At 44.7% G+C, this 22,726-nt stretch overlaps 1 protein-coding gene across 1 annotated transcript in view; it reads left to right on the top strand.

The window, feature by feature from the left end:
* The first annotated feature begins 6 nt into the window (after window positions 1-6).
* LOC311121486 (ras-GEF domain-containing family member 1B-A-like) overlaps window positions 7-22,726 on the top strand; it is a 39,986-nt gene continuing 17,266 nt past the window's right edge. The window contains exons 1-9 of the mRNA XM_084195970.1: window positions 7-46; window positions 382-504; window positions 650-787; window positions 9,668-9,880; window positions 11,614-11,688; window positions 12,944-13,039; window positions 14,348-14,450; window positions 15,441-15,520; window positions 21,553-21,648. Coding sequence (XP_084052096.1) covers window positions 29-46; window positions 382-504; window positions 650-787; window positions 9,668-9,880; window positions 11,614-11,688; window positions 12,944-13,039; window positions 14,348-14,450; window positions 15,441-15,520; window positions 21,553-21,648 — 942 coding nt within the window. The 5' untranslated portion in view covers window positions 7-28. The remainder of the gene's footprint in view (window positions 47-381; window positions 505-649; window positions 788-9,667; window positions 9,881-11,613; window positions 11,689-12,943; window positions 13,040-14,347; window positions 14,451-15,440; window positions 15,521-21,552; window positions 21,649-22,726) is intronic.

The raw sequence follows: 22,726 nt of genomic DNA, 5'->3' as shown, positions 1-22,726 counted from the left end.
GGCCCTCATCCACCACCTCGTCCCCAACATGGACTACTACCCTGACGTGAGTGTCTGTCTCTCTCTGTTTCCCTCTCTTTCTCTCCCCGTCTCTCTTCTCTGTTTCCCTCTCTTTCTCTCTCTCTGTTTCCCACTATTTCTCTCTCTCTGTTTCCCTCTCTTTCTCTCCCCGTCTCTCTTCTCTGTTTCCCTCTCTCTTTCTCTCTCTGTTTCCCTCTTTCTCTCTCTCTGTTTCCCTCTTTCTCTCTCTCTGTTTCCCTCTCTCTTTCAGTTTCTCTGTCTTTTCTTTCTTTTCATATTTAACTTTCCACAAGGGGAGAAAAACCCCCAAACCAAACTGTTATTTACATCTCTCTTCCTTCCCAATCTTTCTCTCCCCAGAGGAAATACATATTCCCCTTCCTGCTCTCTTCTCGTCTGTTCATCCAACCCCACGAGCTCATGTCCAAAGTGTGTCACCTATGTCTGGAACAGCGGAGACTGAGCGACCCTCAGGCAGACACGGTACCTTCTATACCTCCATTATACTCCATAATATTATACTGTAGTCTATTATACTATAATAGTACAGACTAATATTTATCCATTTATACTATATATACTTCTTGAAGATAGACCTGCAACGATATATGTTTTCTTCTTCTTTCAGATGAGGATCAGGAAGATGGCTCCGAAGATCCTCCAGCTGCTCCAGGAGTGGACAGAGACGTTCTCCTACGACTTCAGAGATGAGAGGTTGATGAGGAGCCTGAAGGAGCTGACCCAACGCCTGGCCTCGGGGGACGAGGTCAGTCACAGTCAAATTATTCAATCTTTGTCACTGAAGGGAAATTAATTGTGCAGCCAGGCGCACGTAAGACGCAGGCGCACGTAAGACACAGGAGCACGTACGATTCATAAATAACAGACACACTCACAAGTTAGTCCGTCGTCCGATGCCACCTGACCTGTCTTGGATGTAAAGATGACAAGAAGAGAATGCACTGAAAAGGATCAGGGGGGGGAAAAGGAACATAATCATTTGGGGAAACAGTCCATCTTCTCCCTTGGATTAGCAGGTACTGAGTGTATTTGAGAGGGCATGTGGAGCCAGGCTACTGCTGGGCTAGAGGTTTCAGGGGGTCGGGTAGCGGGGAAGTTTGCTCGAGCCACAAAGCATTTTTTTTTTTTTTTTTTGCAGAATCAAAAGAAAATAGCTTTTGTTCAGCTGCCTGTGCTGGAGGGCATCTTTCTGTATGCTGCCCTGCTCCTCCTTAGGCTGCAGTCGAATTGTTCCTCTACTGCTGACTTGAATGTCACTGGCTTAGCACTGGTTTGCTTTGGTCTGCGTCCTGAATGGCACCCCATAGGGCCCTGGTCGAAAGCACTACACTATATAGGGAATAGGGTGCCATTCTCTGGTCTAAAGCGCTACACTATATAGGGAATAGGGTGCCATTCTCTGGTCGAACGCGCTACACTATATAGGGAATAGGGTGCCATTATCTGGTCGAACGCGCTACACTATATAGGGAATAGGGTGCCATTCTCTGGTCGAACGCGCTACACTATATAGGGAATAGGGTGCCATTCTCTGGTCGAAAGCGCTACACTATATAGGGAATAGGGTGCCATCTTGGACGCAGCCTTGGTTTGCTTCATTATGGCTGTTTTCACGGTTTTCTTCCAGGGATGACTTCCTATGAAATGCTAGGAATTCTCTTCTGTTATCCTCTCTCCTCAATGGGTGTAAAAAAATGGTACCCCAAACTGCACCACAGCACATTTAGTACCGTGGCTACTGCTGTTGCCGTTTTATAAAAACAACATGATGATGAATCGTAGCTGTGTAAGAACCAAAGAGAGTGGGTGATAACTTTAGCTGATGCTGCTAACCCAGATAAACCTTGCCTTGCTTCATTTCGTAGCTACGCCGTCTCTTTTTGCTCTTTTTCATGATGGACCTATAGCTCTGTGTTAAGATGGATGGTTTTTCACTATTGAGGATGTAACTGGAACATTGGGTCCTTCCCATAGCCTTGGCAGGCTAAATCTGTTCCCTTCCAACACCTATTCATAGGGTTACAGTGGCTACATGCCTGGCTCCCAATGTTATGTCCCCAATGTTCTGTCTCCAATGTTCCAGTTCCATCCCCAATGTTCTATCCCTAATGTTCCAGTTCCATCCCTAATGTTCTATCCCTAATGTTCCAGTTCCATCCCCAATGTTCTATCCCTAATGTTCCAGTTCCATCCCCAATGTTCTATCCCTAATGTTCTATCCCTAATGTTCCAGTTCCATCCCTAATGTTCTATCCCTAATGTTCCAGTTCCATCCCCAATGTTCTATCCCTAATGTTCCAGTTCCATCCCCAATGTTCTATCCCTAATGTTCTATCCCTAATGTTCCTGTTCCATCCCTAATGTTCTATCCCTAATGTTCCTGTTCCATCCCTAATGTTCTATCCCTAATGTTCCAGTTCTATCCCTACTGTTCCAGTTCCATCCCTAATGTTCTATCCCTAATGTTCCTGTTCCATCCCCAATGTTCTATCCCTAATGTTCCTGTTCTATCCCCAATGTTATATCCCTAATGTTCTATCCCCAATGTTCCAGTTCCATCCCTAATGTTCTATCCCTAAAGTTTCAGTTCCATCCCTAATGTTCTATCCCTAATGTTCTATCCCTAATGTTCCAGTTCCATCCCTAATGTTCTATCCCTAATGTTCCAGTTCTAACCCCAATGTTCCATCCCTAATGTTCTATCCCTAATGTTCTATCCCTAATGTTCCAGTTCCATCCCTAATGTTCTATCCCTAATGTTCCAGTTCTATCCCCAATGTTCCATCCCCAATGTTCTATCCCTAATGTTCCAGTTCTGTCCCTAATATTGCAGGATGCAGGATTTCAGTCCTTCACGGCGTAGTGTGTTACCAATAGTTTTCTTGGTGACTATGGTCCCAGCTGCCTTGAGATCATTGACAAGATCCTCCCGTGTAGTTCTGGGCTGATTCCTCTCCGTTCTCATGATCATTGCAACTCCACGAGGTGAGATCTTGCATGGAGCCCCAGGCCGAGGGAGACTGACAGTTATTTTGTATTGGGACAAATTCACTTATGTGTATTAAAGTAGTAAAAAGTTTAGTATTTGGTCCCATATTCCTAGAATGCAATGACTACATCAAGCTGGTGACTCTACAAACTTGTTGGATGCATTTGCTGTTTGTTTTGGTTGTGTTGTGTTTCAGATTATTTTGTGCCCAATAGAAATGAATGGTAAATAATGTATTGTGCCATGATGTTTACAACGCCAGGGTTGTGGGTTGGATTCCCACGGGGGGCCAGTATGAAAATGTATGCACTCACTAACTGTAAGTTGCTCTGGATAAGAGCGTCTGCTAAATGACTAAAATGTTAAATGTAGATAAGAATAGAATATGTTTCTAAACACTTTTACATTTTAATGTGGATGCTACCATGGTTTTTTTTATAATTTTTTTATTTCACCTTTATTTAACCAGGTAAGCCAGTTGAGAACAAGTTCTCATTTACAACTGCGACCTGGATAGTCCTGACTGAATAATGAGTGAGAACGTTAGATGCACAAATATCATACCCCCAAGACATTCTAACCTTTTCACCATTACAATAACAGGGGAGGTTAGCATTTTATATCATACCCCCAAGACATTCTAACCTTTCACCATTACAATAACAGGGGAGGTTAGCATTTTATATCATACCCCCAAGACATTCTAACCTTTCACCATTACAATAACAGGGGAGGTTAGCATTTTATATCATACCCCCAAGACATGCTAACCTTTCACCATTACAATAACAGGGGAGGTTAGCATTTTATATCATACCCCCAAGACATGCTAACCTTTCACCATTACAATAACAGGGGAGGTTAGCATTTTTGGAGGGGTATGATATTTGTGCGCCTGGCTCTGTTCATTAAAACCTGCTGTAAAGGTGTGTAGCTATGCTGTACTTTAGCATGTAAACCGTTTTTTTTTTTTATTCCACATAGTTATAATAACATCACTGAAGTGTTTCAGGAGACCTATAGATGGGTTAGCTGACAACATCACGAAAACAATGCATGCGCTTCAAAGGGGAAGAAATGCATGTCTTGTTGTGATTCTGGATAGCTACAATGATGAGAAGCTGCCATATGGGGAATTGTAAGTGGCTCGTTTCATCTCGTTCTTGATACCATGTCTGAGGTGTTTTGACTGATTGCACGTCTATGCTTATAAGGCTCAAATTCGCTAGCTAGCTAACCAACAACTGTAACGATGTATTTGAGAGACAACAAATGCTCATTTTGCAAATGTTTACATACACTTACGTTGGAGTCATTAAATCTCGTTTTTCAACCACTCCACAAATGTCTTGTTAACAAACTATAGTTTTGGCAAGTCAGTTAGGACATCTACTTTGTGCATGACACAAGTAATTTTTCCAACAATTGTTTACAGACAGATTACTTCACTTATAATTCACTGTATCGCAAAGAAAGTTATTTGTTTCTGGCCATTTTGAGCCTGTAATCGAACCCACAATTGCTGATTCTCCAAATACTCAACTAGTCTCAAGAAGGCCAGTTTTATTGCTTCTTTAATCAGCACAACAGTTTTCAGCTGTGCTAACATAATTGCAAAAGGGTTTTCTAATGATAATTTACCCTTTTAAAATGATCAACTTGGATTAGCAAACACAACGTGCCATTGGAACACAGGACTGATGGTTGCTGATAATTGGCCTATGTAGATATTCCATTAAAAATCAGCCGTTTCCAGCTACAATAGCCATTTACAACATTAACAATGTCTACACTGTATTTCTGATCAATTTGATGTTATTTTAATAGACAAAAAAATAGCTTTTCTTTTGAAAACAAAGACATTTCTAAGTGACACCAAACTTTAGAACAACTGTATTTGTTTATGTTTACATGTAGTTTGCATGTTGTCAGCAATCTAAGCGTACCACGTCTGTTTTGCCCCATAATTGCGCATGTGTCGGTTTTGTTGCTAAACAATCAACCTGTCTATTTTATTGATGTTTTCAGACGGCCGTGAGCTCGAGGGTAGTGGTATAAACACACACTAAACACACACTAAACACACACTAACATCTTAATGGCAAAAGGAGTGTTCCAGCTCTAGGTGCAGGATGCACTTAAGTCCTCCTCTCTCTCTCTCTCTCTCTCTCTCTCTCTCTCTGTCTCTCGCTCGCTCTCGCTCTCTGAGCTAAGTTTTCTGATTCCATAACACAGAGAAAGAGAACCTTCTGGCGCTGGTCAGGTGGTCCCCACCAGGAAATGATGTCACAGAGGCAGGAAAAAGAAGGGGGGGGGGGGCGTGACTGGCGGCGTGACCGTCTGTTCCCTTCTCTGATAGGAGGTATAGAAGACAGCTTAGCCCCCCTGTTCACGAGTAGCTCCCGCTGCGTGGAAATGTCAGCCTGGTATCTCCAGGAATAGTTTCTAATTTTAGCCAGGCAGAGCCCCCCCCCCTTTCTATCCCTTAACCCTCTGTCTGTGGAGGACAGAAGAATCACCAGATGGCGGGATGCTTTGAAGTGGCCCCCGACCCCCCCCCCCCCCTGTTGTCTTGTACTACCACTAGCCTGGTTGCAGATCCGTTTGTGCTGTCTTGCCAATTCTATGTCATCGTTGTCGTGACCAGAGCAAGAGAACACCAACAGATCTGGGATCAGGTTAGTCTTGCGCTGTCCAGCTGTACTGGAGCATAACCTGCAAACCAAAAAATGAGTTGTTAGGATGCCCCCGGAATGTCCGGAGGTTGTGTCATTGTCAAAAAAGGTGTAATTTGGTTCGCACTCAAAAAAAGATGTCGCATAAAATGTACATTATTATTCAACATTTGTACATTTATTTTTTTACTGCGTTAGGGATAGTGTACACAGACGTTTCAGCTTTACAGCCTTCTTCAGGTGTGTAGGTGTGATTTTTTTTTTATTTTAATTCAAAAACAGCATTTGTAAAGAACAACCGATGAGCAGCAGGTGCGTCTAATCAGGGTTGCCACTCATCTGCCAATCAGGGATCAGGGATTTTTCTGGTCTACCTGTATGCAAATGAGTCACAAAGAAATACAGATTTATAGGGGTACGGGAGCGGGGCACGAAGGGCAACTCACAAAAATCAACCGCCCCAGGTGTCCGCTCACCTAAATACATCACATTAAATCATGAGATGGCCCACCGCAAAGGACATCGGCCACAGCCGTTCATAAATATGTGGGGCCAACTCATAAAAGATATGCAAAATCTGATATGGACAGTGTTCTTGTATAACGGTCTAAATTTGGCCTATAGGAAGGAGGTGAAATCTAATTGTTGGCAGATGAGTGGCAACCCTGATTAGAAGCACCTGCTGCTCATCGGTTGTTCTTCACAAATGCTGTTTTGAATTAAAATAAAATTGTACATTCACACTGAAGAAGCAGAAAAATAACTGAATAATGAAGTAAGCTTTATGCGACATCTTTTTGAGTGCAAACCAATTACACCTTTTTGATGGATGGTGAAAGTCCCAAGATATTGTGTACATATGTAACATATATACTGTATAACCGACCAAGGGACTACAGAGGGTAGCACGTACGGCCCAGTACATCACCGGGGCCAAGCTTCCTGCCATCCAGGACCTCTATACCAGGCGGTGTCAGAGGAAGGCCCTAAAATATTGTCAAAGACTCCAGCCACCCTAGTCATAGACTGTTCTCTCTGCTAACGCATGGCAAGCGGTACCGGAGCGCCAAGTCTAGGTCCAAAAGGCTTCTCAACAGCTTCTACCCCCCAAAGCCATAAGACTCCTGAACAGCTAATCAAATGGCTACCCGGACTATTAGCATTGTCCCCCCACCCACCCCCTCTTTACGCTGCTGTGACTTTAACTATACCTACATATACACTACCAGTCAAAAGTTTGGACACACCTACTCATTCAAGGATTTTTCTTTATTTTTTACTATTTTCTACATTGTAGAATAATAGTGAAGACATCAAAACTATGAAATAACACATATGGAATCATGTAGTAACCAAAAAAGTGTTAAACAAATCAAAATATATTTTACATTTGAGATTCTTCAAATAGCCACCCTTTGCCCTTGATAACAGCTTTGCACACTCTTGGCATTCTCTCAACCAGCTTCATGAGGTAGTCACCTGGAATGCATTTCAATTGTACGTATTACCTCAATTACCTCGACTAACCGGTGCCCCCGCACATTGACCCTGTATATAGCCTCGCTACTGTTATTTTTACTGTTATTTTACTGCTTTTATTTTGTACTTATCTATTGTTTACTTAACACTTATTTTTCTTAAAACTGCATTGTTGGTTAAGGGCTTGTAAGTAAGCATTTCACTGTAAGGTCTACACCTATTGTATTCTGCGCATGTGACAAATACAATTTGATTTGATATAACATGTACTGTATAACATTGAAGTCATCCAAGTGTTATCTAGTTTACAATTGTACTTAATGCCCCAGTGCTGAGGTCAGAGTTCTACTAAATGTCAAATTATTATTAGATTACTAGTGTACTACTAGGTTACTGTAGAGAGTAGTACTACTAGGTTACTGTAGAGAGTAGTACTACTAGGTTACTGTAGAGCGTAGTACTACTAGGTTACTGTAGAGTAGTACTACTAGGTTACTGTAGAGAGTAGTACTACTAGGTTACTGTAGAGAGTAGTACTACTAGGCATACTGTAGAGAGTAGTACTACTAGGTTACTGTAGAGAGTAGTACTACTAGGTTACTGTAGAGAGTAGTACTACTAGGTTACTGTAGAGAGTGTACTACTAGGTTACTGTAGAGAGTAGTACTACTAGGTTACTGTAGAGAGTAGTACTACTAGGTTACTGTAGAGAGTAGTACTACTAGATTACTGTAGAGAGTAGTACTACTAGATTACTGTAGAGAGTAGTACTACTAGATTACTGTAGAGAGTAGTACTACTAGATTACTGTAGAGAGTAGTACTACTAGATTACTGTAGAGAGTAGTACTACTAGATTACTGTAGAGAGTAGTACTACTAGATATACTGTAGAGAGTAGTACTACTAGATTACTGTAGAGAGTGTACTACTAGGTTACTGTAGAGAGTGTACTACTAGGTTACTGTAGAGAGTAGTACTACTAGGTTACTGTAGAGAGTAGTACTACTAGGTATACTGTAGAGAGTAGTACTACTAGGTATACTGTAGAGAGTAGTACTACTAGGTTACTGTAGAGAGTAGTACTACTAGATTACTGTAGAGAGTAGTACTACTAGGTATACTGTAGAGAGTAGTACTACTAGATTACTGTAGAGAGTAGTACTACTAGGTTACTGTAGAGAGTAGTAGTGAGTGATGTAATGCAGTAGTAATGACCTGGAGGGAGTTAAAGTTGTCATCTGGGGTTCATCCCCGTGGCGGAGAGCATTTAATCTCCACCACACACAAAAGTGGGATTACAGCGGGATTGAAGATTATTCTCTATAATCTAGATTAGTCTCTCTCTCTCTCGCCAGCTCCGAGCGCCACTCCCTCTCCCTGCAGCCCGTCTCTTTCTAAGCTCTCTCTCTCTCTCTTCCCCCTACCATTGGCTGCTTGTTAAGGCTGTAATATATCCAGTTTAAGTGGTGATTGGCTTGAGTTGCCAAGGTGAGTGGTGTGAGAGAGAAATCTGATTGGTGGACACTAACACACATCAAACATACAGTATGAAGGAAAGTTTGTTGAGCAAACTGCTGCTTTCCCGCGCTGGCCTGAACTTGAGACTTTTTTTGTAGAACCTAGTTTCCCTTGGCTTGAATTGGCAGACAGGAGGTGGAGGGAGACGGGATGTGGAGGAAGACGGGATGTGGTCACAGAAAGCGAAGAAGAGGCCCCCTTCTCTTTTCTTTAACCTCATACCAGGGGCCATGACCGGGAGTTCGCTCTCCACACGACTCCTCCCTTCTTGCCTCCTTATAAAGTTAGTATATTTAATGCATAACATGCCTGTAAACTCAATGAAACTGACTCCCTCTCTCCCCTCTTCCTCTCAATCATCATCCTCCTCTCTCTCCCTCCATCCCTCTTCCTCTCCCTCCCTCCATCCCTCTTCCTCTCTCTCCCTCCATCCCTCTTCCTCTCTCTCCCTCCATCCCTCCTCCTCTCTCTCCCTCCATCCCTCTTCCTCTCTCTCCCTCCATCCCTCTTCCTCTCTCTCCCTCCATCCCTCTTCCTCTCTCTCCCTCCATCCCTCTTCCTCTCTCTCCCTCCATCCCTCCTCCTCTCTCTCCCTCCATCCCTCCTCCTCTCTCTCCCTCCATCCCTCTTCCTCTCTCTCCCTCCATCCCTCTTCCTCTCTCTCCCTCCATCCCTCTTCCTCTCTCTCCCTCCATCCCTCTTCCTCTCTCTCCCTCCATCCCTCTTCCTCTCTCTCCCTCCATCCCTCTTCCTCCCTCTCCCTCCATCCCTCTTCCTCTCTCTCCCTCCATCCCTCTTCCTCTCTCTCCCTCCATCCCTCCTCCTCTCTCTCCCTCCATCCCTCCTCCTCTCTCTCCCTCCATCCCTCTTCCTTCCTCTCCCTCCATCCCTCTTCCTCTCTCTCCCTCCATCCCTCTTCCTCTCTCTCCCTCCATCCCTCTTCCTCTCTCTCCCTCCATCCAGCTGTACAGGAAGATGGTCCACCAGATGATTCAGGTGTTAATCAGGAAGCTGACTTCTCTGAGCCATTACGAGGAGGCCCTGGTCAAGATCAACGCTACGGCCACAGACAGGCTGACCGTGCTCAAGGCCAAGCCTCAGGCCATCCAGAGGGACATGCTGTCCATCTGCAACGACCCCTTCACCATGGCCCAGCAACTCACTCACATAGAACTGGTGAGAGACAGACAGAAAGACAGCCGCACAGCAACTCACTCACATACACTACATGACCAAAGGTATGTGGACACCCGCTCGTCAAACATCTCATTCCAAAATCATGGGCATTAATATGGAGTTGGTCCCCCCCTTTGCTGCTATAACAGCCTCCACTCTTCTGGGAAGGCTTTCCACTAGATGTTGGAACATTGCTGCGGGGACCTGCTTCCATTCAGCCACAAGAGCATCAGTGAGGTCGGGCACTGATGTTGGGCGATTAGGCCTGGCTCGCAGTCAGCGTTCCAATTCATCCCAAAGGCGTTCGATGGGGTTGAGGTCAGGGCTCTGTGCAGGCAAGTCAAGTTCTTCCACACCGATCTCGACAAACCATTTCTGTATGGACCTCGCTTTATGCATAGGGGCATTGTCATGCTGAAACAGGAAAGGGCCTTCCCCAAACTGTTGCCACAAAGTTGGAAGCACAGAATCCTCTAGAATGTCATTAAGATTTCCCTTCACTGGAACTAAGGGGCCTAGCCCGAACCATGAAAAACAGCCCTAGACCATTATTCCTCCTCCACCAAACTTTACAGTTGGCACTATGCATTGGGGCAGGTAGCGTTCTCCTGATGTCCGCCAAACCCAGATTTGTCCGTCGGTCTGCCAGATGGTGAAGCGTGATTCGTCACTCCAGAGAACATGTTTACACTGCTCCGGAGTCCAATGGTGGCGAGCTTTACACCACTCCAGCCGATGCTTGGCATTGCGCATGGTGTTCTTAGGCTTGTGTGCGGTTGCTCGGCTATGGAAACCCATTTCATGAAGCTCCCGACTAATAGTTATTGTGTTGACGTTACTTCCAGAGGCAGTTTGGAACTCGGTAGTGAGTGTTGCAACCAAGGACAGGTGATTTTTATGCGCTTCAGCACTCGGTGGGCTCATTCTAAGTGCTTTTGTGGCCTACCACTTTGCGGCTGAGCCGTTGTTGCTCCGAAATGTTTGCACTTCACAATAACGGCACTTACAGTTGACCGGGGCATCTCTAGCAGGGCAGAAATTTGACGAACTGACTTGTTGGAAAGGTGGCATCCTATGACGGTGCCACGTTGAAAGTCACTGAGCTCTTCAGTACGGGCCATTCTACTGTCAATGTTTGTCTGTGGAGATTGCATGGGTGTGTGCTCGATTTTATACACCTGTCAGCAACGGGTGTGGCTGAAATAGGCGAATCCACTAATTTGAAGGGGTGTCCACATACTTTTGTAAAAATTGTGTAGAACTGGTGAGAGACACACACACACACACACACACATACACATTAACCCCTACACTGTGGCACAGCAACTCACTCACTTTGAACTAGTATACACTAGAACTAATAATAATAATAATATGCCATTTAGCAGACGCTTTTATCCAAAGCGACTTACAGTCATGCGTGCATACATTTTTTTTTGTGTATGGGTGGTCCCGGGGATCGAACACACACACAGACACACAGACACAGACACAGACAACTGGTGATCTACAGAGGACCACTGGTGAGAGATACTGTTCATATTGCCACTTATCATCCCCTTCAGTTTATCGATGTCCATACATTAAAACAGTGGTGTTTCTCTGCTGTAGCCCGCATCATAACAGCTCAATAAGTTACAAGGTGAATGTAAAACATTTTATTAACGTCGTCAACCTGACTGAACGCATTCACAGACAGATGGAGTTTATCGAGTTGATTTTCCTTTTCTCAGGAGAGACTGAGCTACATCGAACCAGAGGAATTCATCCAGGCCTTTGAGAAGAAAGATCTTCTGGACAATGATAAGGTAATGAGTCTGCATGCTTACCCACAATGCAACAGGCTACAGTTGGCTAGAACCCTGTGATGTTACGATATGGCTAAAGAACCCTGTGATAGAACCCTGTGATGTTACGATACAGCTAAAGAACCCTGTGATGTTACGATACGGCTAAAGAACCTTGTGATGTTACGATACGGCTAAAGAACCCTGTGATAGAACCCTGTGATGTTACGATACGGCTAAATAACCCTGTGATGTTACGATACGGCTAAAGAACCCTGTGATGTTACGATACAGCTAAAGAACCCTGCCTTATATTGCTAAAATCTGAAGGTTAGTAGATTTGGCTCCATCCATCTCAACTAGTGCTAAGGTCTAGCTCCAAGTAGTTATACTATACAGTTGGCTATCACCACCATGATCTACATTGCTTAAATCAGAAGAGCAGTGATTTGGCTCTATCTAGAGTCTAGACCCACCAGTTTCCGTTCCAGACAGTCACTCATTATGGACTCTACTGAAACTGACCCCATGGTGGGTCAATGTGAGGACACCATTTTGTGTCAGTAGGGTAGACGGTGTACCCAGACATACCGTAGTGGTAGACCAAAAATGTGCTTTCTCCCTGTTCCTTTAAACATCCCTCTGTCTGAAAGGGCTATAGAATGCTTTGGCTGTATCGCCATGCAACCACTCGGCCAATAAAGAACCACCACCGAGGGTTTGTTTTGGATGTGTGTGTGCGTGCTCGCAAGCGTTCGGCTGCTAGGCAACAGGGATGTTTCGGGGGGATATTTTGGCGCCCTTTCTTTTGTGCCTTGGGCTACCTCTCTACATCCACTTCCAAAGGGGTGGGGGTCTGTGTGGGGGTCTGTGGGTCTGTGTGTGTGTTGACCACTCTGGCCATTGTGTGGGGGAGAGCGAGAAATGCGTAAGGCTAAAGGAATGTGAGCTATTAGAATTATTCAGCTCTGCTGAATAATGTGAATAGCTAGTTAGCTAATGTCCCGATGGTGTGATTCGGAGAATAGTGCCAAGTCTGCAATAATAGTCTAATTGCAAAGACAACTATAAAGCCAATACACCCATCTGGGGATCCAGGGTTCGTGTTTGAAATAAAACGGCAGTTTGTCAAACTGTTTTACTCATTTTGTTATTGACAAAATACCCAATTTAGCAATGAGCTAAGTAATGGTAATGAAATGCTATGCTATTGGTGCTAACTAAATGTTATGTTATCTATACGATGCTAATGAAATGTCTGTCTTTATTGCTACAGAGCTGTTTCAGCGACCACAAGAAGGCTAGCAGCCTGGAGGCGTATGTAGAGTGGTTCAACAGACTCAGCTTCCTGGTGGCCACAGAGATCTGCATGGTGAGTAGTTAGGTTGATCTGCATGGTGAGTAGTTAGGTTGATCTGCGGGGTGAGTAGTTAGGTTGATCTGCGTGGTGAGTAGTTAGGTTGATCTGCGTGGTGAGTAGTTAGGTTGATCTGCGTGGTGAGTAGTTAGGTTGATCTGCGTGGTGAGTAGTTAGGTTGATCTGCGTGGTGAGTAGTTAGGTTGATCTGCGTGGTGAGTAGTTAGGTTGATCTGCGTGGTGAGTAGTTAGGTAGATCTGCGTGGTGAGTAGTTAGGTAGATCTGCATGGTGAGTAGTTAGGTTGATCTGCGTGGTGAGTAGTTAGGTTGATCTGCGTGGTGAGTAGTTAGGTTGATCTGCGTGGTGAGTAGTTAGGTTGATCTGCGTGGTGAGTAGTTAGGTTGATCTGCATGGTGAGTAGTTAGGTTGATCTGCGTGGTGAGTAGTTAGGTTGATCTGCGTGGTGAGTAGTTAGGTTGATCTGCGTGGTGAGTAGTTAGGTTGATCTGCGTGGTGAGTAGTTAGGTTGATCTGCATGGTGAGTAGTTAGGTTGATCTGCATGGTGAGTAGTTAGGTTGATCTGCGTGGTGAGTAGTTAGGTTGATCTGCATGGTGAGTAGTTAGGTAGATCTGCGTGGTGAGTAGTTAGGTTGATCTGCGTGGTGAGTAGTTAGGTAGATCTGCGTGGTGAGTAGTTAGGTAGATCTGCGTGGTGAGTAGTTAGGTAGATCTGCGTGGTGAGTAGTTAGGTAGATCTGCGTGGTGAGTAGTTAATGGGAAATGGCAGCACTCCAAAACGTTAAGAAAAAATGACAAAAATAGATCGCCTCATTTCACTTCCTCAGATGAAGGCATAACTGCCGAAACATGTTAACCTGCCCGGCCGAAAATAAAAAGGTGTAATGAGGTGACGTCTTTTTGTCCTTTTTTTCTTAACATTTCGGAGTGCCGCCTTTTCCCAATGTTCTTGAACATGGGATTTCATTTGAAGTCATTGTCACATGGCAGAGCACCCAGCTGACAGAGCAAGACTGCGCACCTGTTACCTACTTTAGTTAGGTAGTTAGTTAGCATTTTACGGCAAAGCTAACTTAGCTAGCTAGTAATTACTTGACCGTCATCATGTCTTTTTGCCCTGAAGGTTTATTTTGCGCTTTTGCTGTTGTTAACTTGTTGTCGCTGTTGACTTGTTGATGTTGTCGCTGTTGACTTGTTGATGTTGTCGCTGTTGTCTTGTTGTTGTTTTGTTGATCTTGTTGTCTTGTTGATGTTGTCGCTGTTGACTTGTTGATGTTGTTGTTGATGTTGTTGACTCGACAGCCCGTAAAGAAGAAGCAGCGAGCGCGAGTCATGGAGTTCTTCATCGACGTGGCGCGGGAATGTTTCAACATCGGCAACTTCAACTCCCTCATGGCCATTATCTGTAAGTGTTGTGGTTTTTCATCCCAACCCTGTGACAACTCACTCACCTGCTCACATGCTGTAAACACACAAGGCTTTTTGTCGACAGTCAGGAAATCCGATCAGTAAATGCAAATTGTATTTCAGCGAGACTTTGTACCTTCCTAAACCCTATAACAGCCTTAACCCGAAACGACATCACAGCAATTTATTCACTTTAAATAGTCTTTCAAATATTGCTTATTTACTTTTTTTTTTTGGGGGGGGGGGAGGATTCCTATAAAAGTGACCCATTTGTCCATAGAAGTTGTCCTTGACCTGAATAGAAAGGGTAACTTTCAGCTTCAATTGATAATCTTGAGCAGAGTGGATCTAATGCATCCTGATCTATCTTAGGCTCCAGCTTGTGACCTTCCCAAGGGTCTAGCCACAAAGCAGTCTGGGTTAGTTTCGGGGCCAGTCCTTGCCCCAGGCTTTAGGCGGCCAGAGCCAGCCGATGTGGTACAGGGGGGCCTGAGTGGCCAGGGAAGAGGGCAGCTGGTCAGGCCTTGAGGTTGGGGAGGAGGGGGTGGACGGGAGAGGAGGGACAGCTGGGAAGTCCTACACAAACACCCATATAGACAGATGGTCAGCACTGACCAGAGAGGGAGGGAGGGAGGGAGGGAGGAAGAGGGGTATTGGCAGGAGAGGGAAGGCAAAAGGGGAGGGAGGGCTGGGTGGAGGGAGGGAGGGTAGGCCCTAGGAGTACCAGCTGTCCCAGCCCAAGCCCCTCTCTCCCTGGAGATGGAGCCACAGGCAGAGCCCCTCAGTCTCCAGGGACCCAGAGGGAGATATTGTAAGGTTAGAAAGGAAAGACAAACAAGACCCTGGGAAAATAGGCACACACAAAATAGCACTCCTGAATACATATGCATGCACACACACCTGCTTACCATAGTGAGTGAGTGAATGAGTGAGTGAGTGAGAGAGAACGAACTAATTCCTCACCCTTCTCTCTTGTCTTGTTCTGCAGCTGGCATGAACATGAGTCCTGTGTCTCGACTGAAGAAGACCTGGAGCAAAGTCAAGACTGCCAAGTTTGACGTCTTGGAGGTAAAGACACACACACACAATTGCGTGTTCACCTGCTGCACTGAGCACCATACAATCTAGCTACAAAAGCCAGCTAGTGCATAGCTAACCTTCCCATGTTATCCTGTAAGCCTCGTGGTATTATCACAGTGATACTCTACCTTCTGAAGTGTTAGCTCCAAGAAGGAGGAGGGAGAAGGGGTTCCTAGGGGATGGGTAGCCCCAGACGGTGAGCTCTACCTGGGGTTCAGATCACACCGAGCTCCCTGGGGGTCCTAGCGGATGGGTAGCCCCAGACGGTGAGCTCTACCTGGGGTTCAGATCACACCGAGCTCCCTGGGGGTCCTAGCGGATGGGTAGCCCCAGACGGTGAGCTCTACCTGGGGTTCAGATCACACCGAGCTCCCTGGGGTTCCTAGGGGATGGGTAGCCCCAGACGGTGAGCTCTACCTGGGGTTCAGATCACACCGAGCTCCCTGGGGGTCCTAGGAGGAACCAGGTATGGACCTTCAAGTCAGGAGATGTGAAGTAGCAGATTAAATGGATAAACCAGGTTGTAACCCAGGAGCCATCAAAGGAGCAGGTTTCTCTCTCCCACTCCTCCTCTCTTTCCACACCTCCCTCATTACTCTCCATCCCGAGCTCTCTCTGACGTAACAATGTACATATTGCCAAAGCTTTCTCTCTGTCTCTGTCTTTCAAATTCAATTTCAATTCAATTTAAGGGCTTTATTGGCATGGGAAACGTGTGTTAACATTGCCAGGGCAAGTGAAGTACAGTGGGGAGAACAAGTATTTGATACACTGCCGATTTTGCTGGTTTTCCTACTTACAAAGCATGTAGAGGTCTGTAATTTTTATCATAGGTACACTTCAACTGTGATAGACGGAATCTAAAACAAAAATCCAGAAAATCACATTGTATGATTTTTAAGTAAATAATTTGCATTTTATTGCATGACATAAGTATTTGATACATCAGAAAAGCAGAACTTAATATTTGGTACAGAACCTTTGTTTGCAATTACAGAGATCATACGTTTCCTGTAGGTCTTGACCAGGTTTGCACACACTGCAGCAGGGATTTTGGCCCACTCCTCCATACAGACCTTTTCCAGATCCTTCAGGTTTCGGGGCTGTCGCTGGGCAATACAGACTTTCAGCTCCCTCCAAAGATTTTCTATTGGGTTCAGGTCTGGAGACTGGCTAGGCCACTCCAGGACCTTGAGATGCTTCTTACGGAGCCACTCCTTAGTTGCCCTGGCTGTGTGTTTCGGGTTGTTGTCATGCTGGAAGACCCAGCCACAACCCATCTTCAATGCTCTTACTGAGGGAAGGAGGTTGTTGGCCAAGATCTCACGATACATGGCCCCATCCATCCTCCCCTCAATACGGTGCAGTCGTCCTGTCCCCTTTGCAGAAAAGCATCCCCAAAGAATGATGTTTCCACCTCCATGCTTCACGGTTGGGATGATGTTCTTGGGGTTGTACTCATCCTTCTTCTTCCTCCAAACACGGCGAGTGGAGTTTAGACCAAAAAGCTATATTTTTGTCTCATCAGACCACATGACCTTCTCCCATTCCTCCTCTGGATCATCCAGATGGTCATTGGCAAACTTCAGACGGGCCTGGACATGCGCTGGCTTGAGCAGGGGGACCTTGCGTGCGCTGCAGGATTTTAATCCATGACGGCGTAGTGTGTTACTAATGGTTTTCTTTGAGACTGTGGTCCCAGCTCTCTTCAGGTCATTGACCAGGTCCTGCCGTGTAGTTCTGGGCTGATCCCACACCTTCCTCATGATCATTGATGCCCCACAAGGTGAGATCTTGCATGGAGCCCCAGACCGAGGATGATTGACCGTCATCTTGAACTTCTTCCATTTTCCAATAATTGCGCCAACAGTTGTTGCCTTCTCACCAAGCTGCTTGCCTATTGTCCTGTAGCCCATCCCAGCCTTGTGCAGGTCTACCATTTTATCCCTGATGTCCTTACACAGCTCTCTGGTCTTGGCCATTGTGGAGAGGTTGGAGTCTGTTTGATTGAGTGTGTGGACAGGTGTCTTTTATACAGGTAACGAGTTCAAACAGGTGCAGTTAATACAGGTAATGAGTGGAGAACAGGAGGGCTTCTTAAAGAAAAACTAACAGGTCTGTGAGAGCCAGAATTCTTACTGGTTGGTAGGTGATCAAATACTTATGTCATGCAATAAAATGCAAATTAATAACTTAAAAATCATACAATGTGATTTTCTGGATTTTTGTTTTAGATTCCGTCTATCACAGTTGAAGTGTACCTATGATAAAAATTACAGACCTCTACATGCTTTGTAAGTAGGAAAACCTGCAAAATAGGCAGTGTATCAAATACTTGTTCTCCCCACTGTAGATAGTAAACCTTAGTGAAATAAACAATAAATATTAACAGTAAACATTACACTCAGAAGTTCCAAAAGAATAAAGACATTTCAGATGTCATATTATGTCTATATACAGTGTTGTAATGATGTGCAAATAGTTAAAGTACAAAAGGGAAAATAAATAAACATAAATATGGGTTGTATTTACAATGGTGTTTGTTCTTCACTGGTTGCCCTTTTCTTGTGGCAACAGGTCACAAATCTTGCTGCTGTGATGGCACACTGTGGTATTTCACCCAGTAGATAAGGGAGTTTATCAAAATTGGGTTTATTTTCGAATTATTTGTGGATCTCTGTAATCTGAGGGAAATATGTGTCTCTAATATGGTCATACTGACCCAGGTAGGAAGTGCAGCTCAGTTACCACATGATTTTGTGGGCTCTCTCTCTCGCTCTCTCGCTCTCTCGCTCTCTCGCTCTCTCGCTCTCTCGCTCTCTCTCGCTCTCTCTCGCTCTCTCTCTCCCTTCCCCCCCCAGTGGGGAGAACAAGTATTTCATACACTGCTGATTTTGCAGGTTTTCCTACTTACAAAGCATGTAATGGTCTGTAATTTTTATCATAGGTACACTTCAACTGTGAGAGACGGAATCTAAAACGAAAATCACATTGTATGATTTTTAAGTAATTAATTTGCATTTTATTGCATGACATAGGTATTTGATACATCAAAAAAGCAGAACTTAATATTTGGTACAGAAACCTTTGTTTGCAATTACAGAGATCATACGTTTCCTGTAGGTCTTGACCAAGTTTGCACACACTGCAGCAGGGATTTTGGCCCACTCCTCCATACAGACCTTCTCCAGATCCTTCAGGTTTCGGGGCTGTCGCTGGCCAATACGGACTTTCAGCTCCCTCCAAAGATTTTCTATTGGGTTCAGGTCTGGAGACTGGCTAGGCCACTCCAGGACCTTGAGCTGCTTCTTACGGAGCCACTCCTTTGTTGCCCTGGCTGTGTGTTTCGGGTCGTTGTCATGCTGGAAGACCTAGCCACGACCCATCTTCAATGCACTTACTGAGGGAAGGAGGTTGTTGGCCAAGATCTCGCGATACATGGCCCCATCCATCCTCCCCTCAATACGGTGCAGTCGTCCTGTCCCCTTTGCAGAAAAGCATCCCCAAAGAATGATGTTTCCACCTCCATGCTTCACGGTTGGGATGGTGTTCTTGGGGTTGTACTCATCCTTCTTCTTCCTCCAAACACGGCGAGTGGAGTTTAGACCAAAAAGCTCTATTTTTGTCTCATCAGACCACATGACCTTCTCCCATTCCTCATCTGGATCATCCAGATGGTCATTGGCAAACTTCAGATGGGCCTGGACATGCGCTGGCTTGAGCAGGGGGACCTTGCGTGCGCTGCAGGATTTTAATCCATGACGGCGTAGTGTGTTACTAATGGTTTTCTTTGAGACTGTGGTCCCAGCTCTCTTCAGGTCATTGACAAGGTCCTGCCGTGTAGTTCTGGGCTGATCCCTCACCTTCCTCATGATCATTGATGCACCCACGAGGTGAGATCTTGCATGGAGCCCCAGACCGAGGGTGATTGACCGTCATCTTGAACTTCTTCCATTTTCTAATAATTGTGCCAACAGTTGTTGCCTTCTCACCAAGCTGCTTGCCTATTGTCCTGTAGCCCATCCCAGCCTTGTGCAGGTCTACAATTGTATCCCTGATGTCCTTACACAGCTCTCTGGTCTTGGCCATTGTGGAGAGGTTGGAGTCTGTTTGATTGTGTGGACAGGTGTCTTTTATACAGGTAACGAGTTCAAACAGGTGCAGTTAATACAGGTAATGAGTGGAGAACAGGAGGGCTTCTTAAAGAATAACTAACAGGTCTGTGAGAGCCGGAATTCTTACTGGTTGGTAGGTGATCAAATACTTATGTCATGCAATAAAATGCAAATGAATTACTTAAAAATCATACAATGTGATTTTCTGGATTTTTTTTTTAGATTCCGTCTCTCACAGTTGAAGTGTACCTATGATAAAAATGTCAGACCTCTACATGCTTTAAGTAGGAAAACCTGCAAAATCGGCAGTGTATCAAATACTTGTTCTCCCCACTGTATGTGTCTCTAATATGGTCATACATTTGGCAGGAGGTTAGGAAGTGCAGCTCAGTTTCCACCTCATTTTGTGGGCAGTGTGCACATAGCCTGTCTTCTCTTGAGAGCCAGGTCTGCCTACGGTGGTCTTCTCAATAGCAAGGCTATGCTCACTGAGTCTGTACATAGTCAAAGCTTTCCTTAGGTTTGGGTCAGTCACAGTGTTCAGGTATTCTGCCACTGTCTACTCTCTGTTTAGAGCCAAATAGCATTCTAGTTTGCTCTGTTTTTTTGTTAATTCTTTCCAATGTGTCAAGTAATTATTTATTTTTTTTCTCATGATTTGGTTGGATCTAATTGTGTTGTTGTTGTCCTGGGACTAACTTGCTTAGGGGACTCTTCTCCAAGTTAATTTCTTTGTAGGTGATGGCTTTGTTATGGAAGGTTTGGGAATCGCTTCCTTTTAAGTGGTTATAGAATTTAACGGCTCTTTTCTGGATTTTGATAATTAGCGGGTATTGGCGTAATTCTGCTCTGCATGCATTATTTGGTGTTTTTCATTGTACACAGAGGATATTTTTGCAGAATTCTGCATGCAGAGTCTCAATTTGGTGTTTGTCCCATTTTGTGAATTCTTGGTAGGTGAGCAGACCCCAGACCTCAACCATAAAGGGCAATGGGTTCCATAACTGATTCAAGTATTTTTAGCGAGATCCTAATTGGTATGTCAAATTTTATGTTCCTTTTGATGGCATAGAAGGCCCTTCTTGCCTTGTCTCTCAGAACGTTCACAGCTTTGTGGAAGTTACCTGTGGCGCTAATGTTTAGGCCGAGGTATGTATCGTTTTTTTATGTGCTCTAGGGCAACGGTGTCTAGATGGAATTTGTATTTGTGGTCCTGGCAACTGGATCTTTTTTGAAACACCATTATTTTTGTCTTACTGAGATTTACTGTATGGGCCCGGGTCTGACAGAATCTGTGCAGAATATCTAGGTGCTGCTGTAAGCCCTCCTTGGTTGGTGACAGAAGCACCAGATCATCAGCAAACAGTAGACATTTGACTTGAGCGATTGTCCTCCCTGTGTTGATAGAGGTCAGTGTTGATAGCTGTGGTGTTGGGTTATTGTCCTCCCTGTGTTGATAGAGGTCAGAGTGTTGATAGGCTGGTTTGATGACTCCATCTGTCTTGCAGTTTGTGTGTGTCCAGTTGATTTGGCAGGGACGGTTTATGTGGGACTGTGAGTGATTGATAGAGTCATTGAGATGCCTTCTCCCACAAGCGATCAACCTTTTGGGGGAAGGGATGGAGTGGTGGGGGAGGTTGAAGGGAACAGCCGGGCCAGTGACTAACTAACCACCATATTTTATTACAGGGTGGCTATTACCATATGTTTAGAATTACAGTTAGCTAATAGTATTGCAGTCAATGCACTTGTTATCCGTTCAGACGAAAGCATACGATGCCATCTCACTCTCTGAGGATGTAGCTAGAAGAATCCGCCATTTTATAAACAAATATTTGAACTAAGAACTGACTTTCTGCTGAGCTTGCACTGTAATGCTAATCTCTCCCTCTCTCCCTCCCTCAGCACCAAATGGACCCTTCCGGTAACTTCTACAATTACAGAACGGCGTTGAGAGGAGCGACACAGAGGTGCAGAACAGCCAATAGCGTTAGAGAGAAGGTGAGCCTGGATACCTTTACTCACAATCTGAGATTATTTCATAAAAGCGTCTTAAGAGTAGGAGAGCTGATCTAGGTGATCTAGTATATTCTGATCTAGGTGATCTAGTATATTCTGATCTAGGTGATCTAGTATATTCTGATCTCTTCGAATGGTGGGAACGTCCTCTGTTCTCTCTGGCAGTCTGAATTCTCCCAGAGCCCATTTCAGTAACCCTAACCCACTTACATGCTGACCAAACTGGCTTTGTGCGTGCGTTTGTCTGTGCGCATGTTGATTTTTGTCGATCCCCACCCAGACATGTTCATGACACGCAGGTTAAAATACCAAAAAACCAATCGTGAACCAAATATATTAGTTTAGGGGACAGGTCAAAACAAACATTCATGGACATTTAGCTAGCTTGCTGTTGCTACGCTAATTTGTGCTGGGAGATAAACATTGGGTTGTTATTTTATCTGAAATGCGTATAGTCCATTTTTAGCTGGATCTTTTGTGGTATTTTTTCCCTTTTTTGAGTCATACAAAATCATGTGTTCTCTACTCCGACAATTAATCCACAGATAAAAAGGGGGAAACTGGTTTGGTCAGCATGTTAACCAAGAAAACGAACAAACGCTCTACCGCTCTCACAATTGCTAAGCAGCAATTCGTTGTTACGTAAAGTGGAGATGTGCATCACCCATTCTTCACTTTTATGTAACCAGGAAAACAACTGGAGGGAACGTTCCAATCCGGCATGTCGGGAAAGCAGTCTTCCGTGCAGCAGTTGGTCTGATGATCGTTTATCGTCTCTGCTCAGTGGACTCATCTTTATTTACACTAAACTTTGGTTCGGTTAGGACATCGTTACATAACGAAGCCTCTGAAGCAGAGAAGTCAAGAGGTCAAGACAGAAATAGGTCAGCTGAGAGCTGAGGGTCTTGTATGGATGTCAAAGAGAACTAATTTCCTCCTTTTCAGTTAAGGGGGGAAATAAATTGCTGCCTGCCAGTTCACATAACTCTCTCATTTCTGTCTGTCTCTCTCTCTCATTTCTGTCTCCCTCTCTCTCTCTCTCTCTCATTTCTGTCTGTCT

The sequence above is a fragment of the Coregonus lavaretus genome (assembly GCF_964263955.1).
Source record: "Coregonus lavaretus genome assembly, contig: HAP1_SCAFFOLD_3652, whole genome shotgun sequence".
Classification (NCBI taxonomy): Eukaryota; Metazoa; Chordata; class Actinopteri; order Salmoniformes; family Salmonidae; genus Coregonus; species Coregonus lavaretus.
The sequence above is the reverse complement of the archived record's forward strand: the minus strand, read 5'-3'. Positions and strand labels throughout refer to the sequence as shown.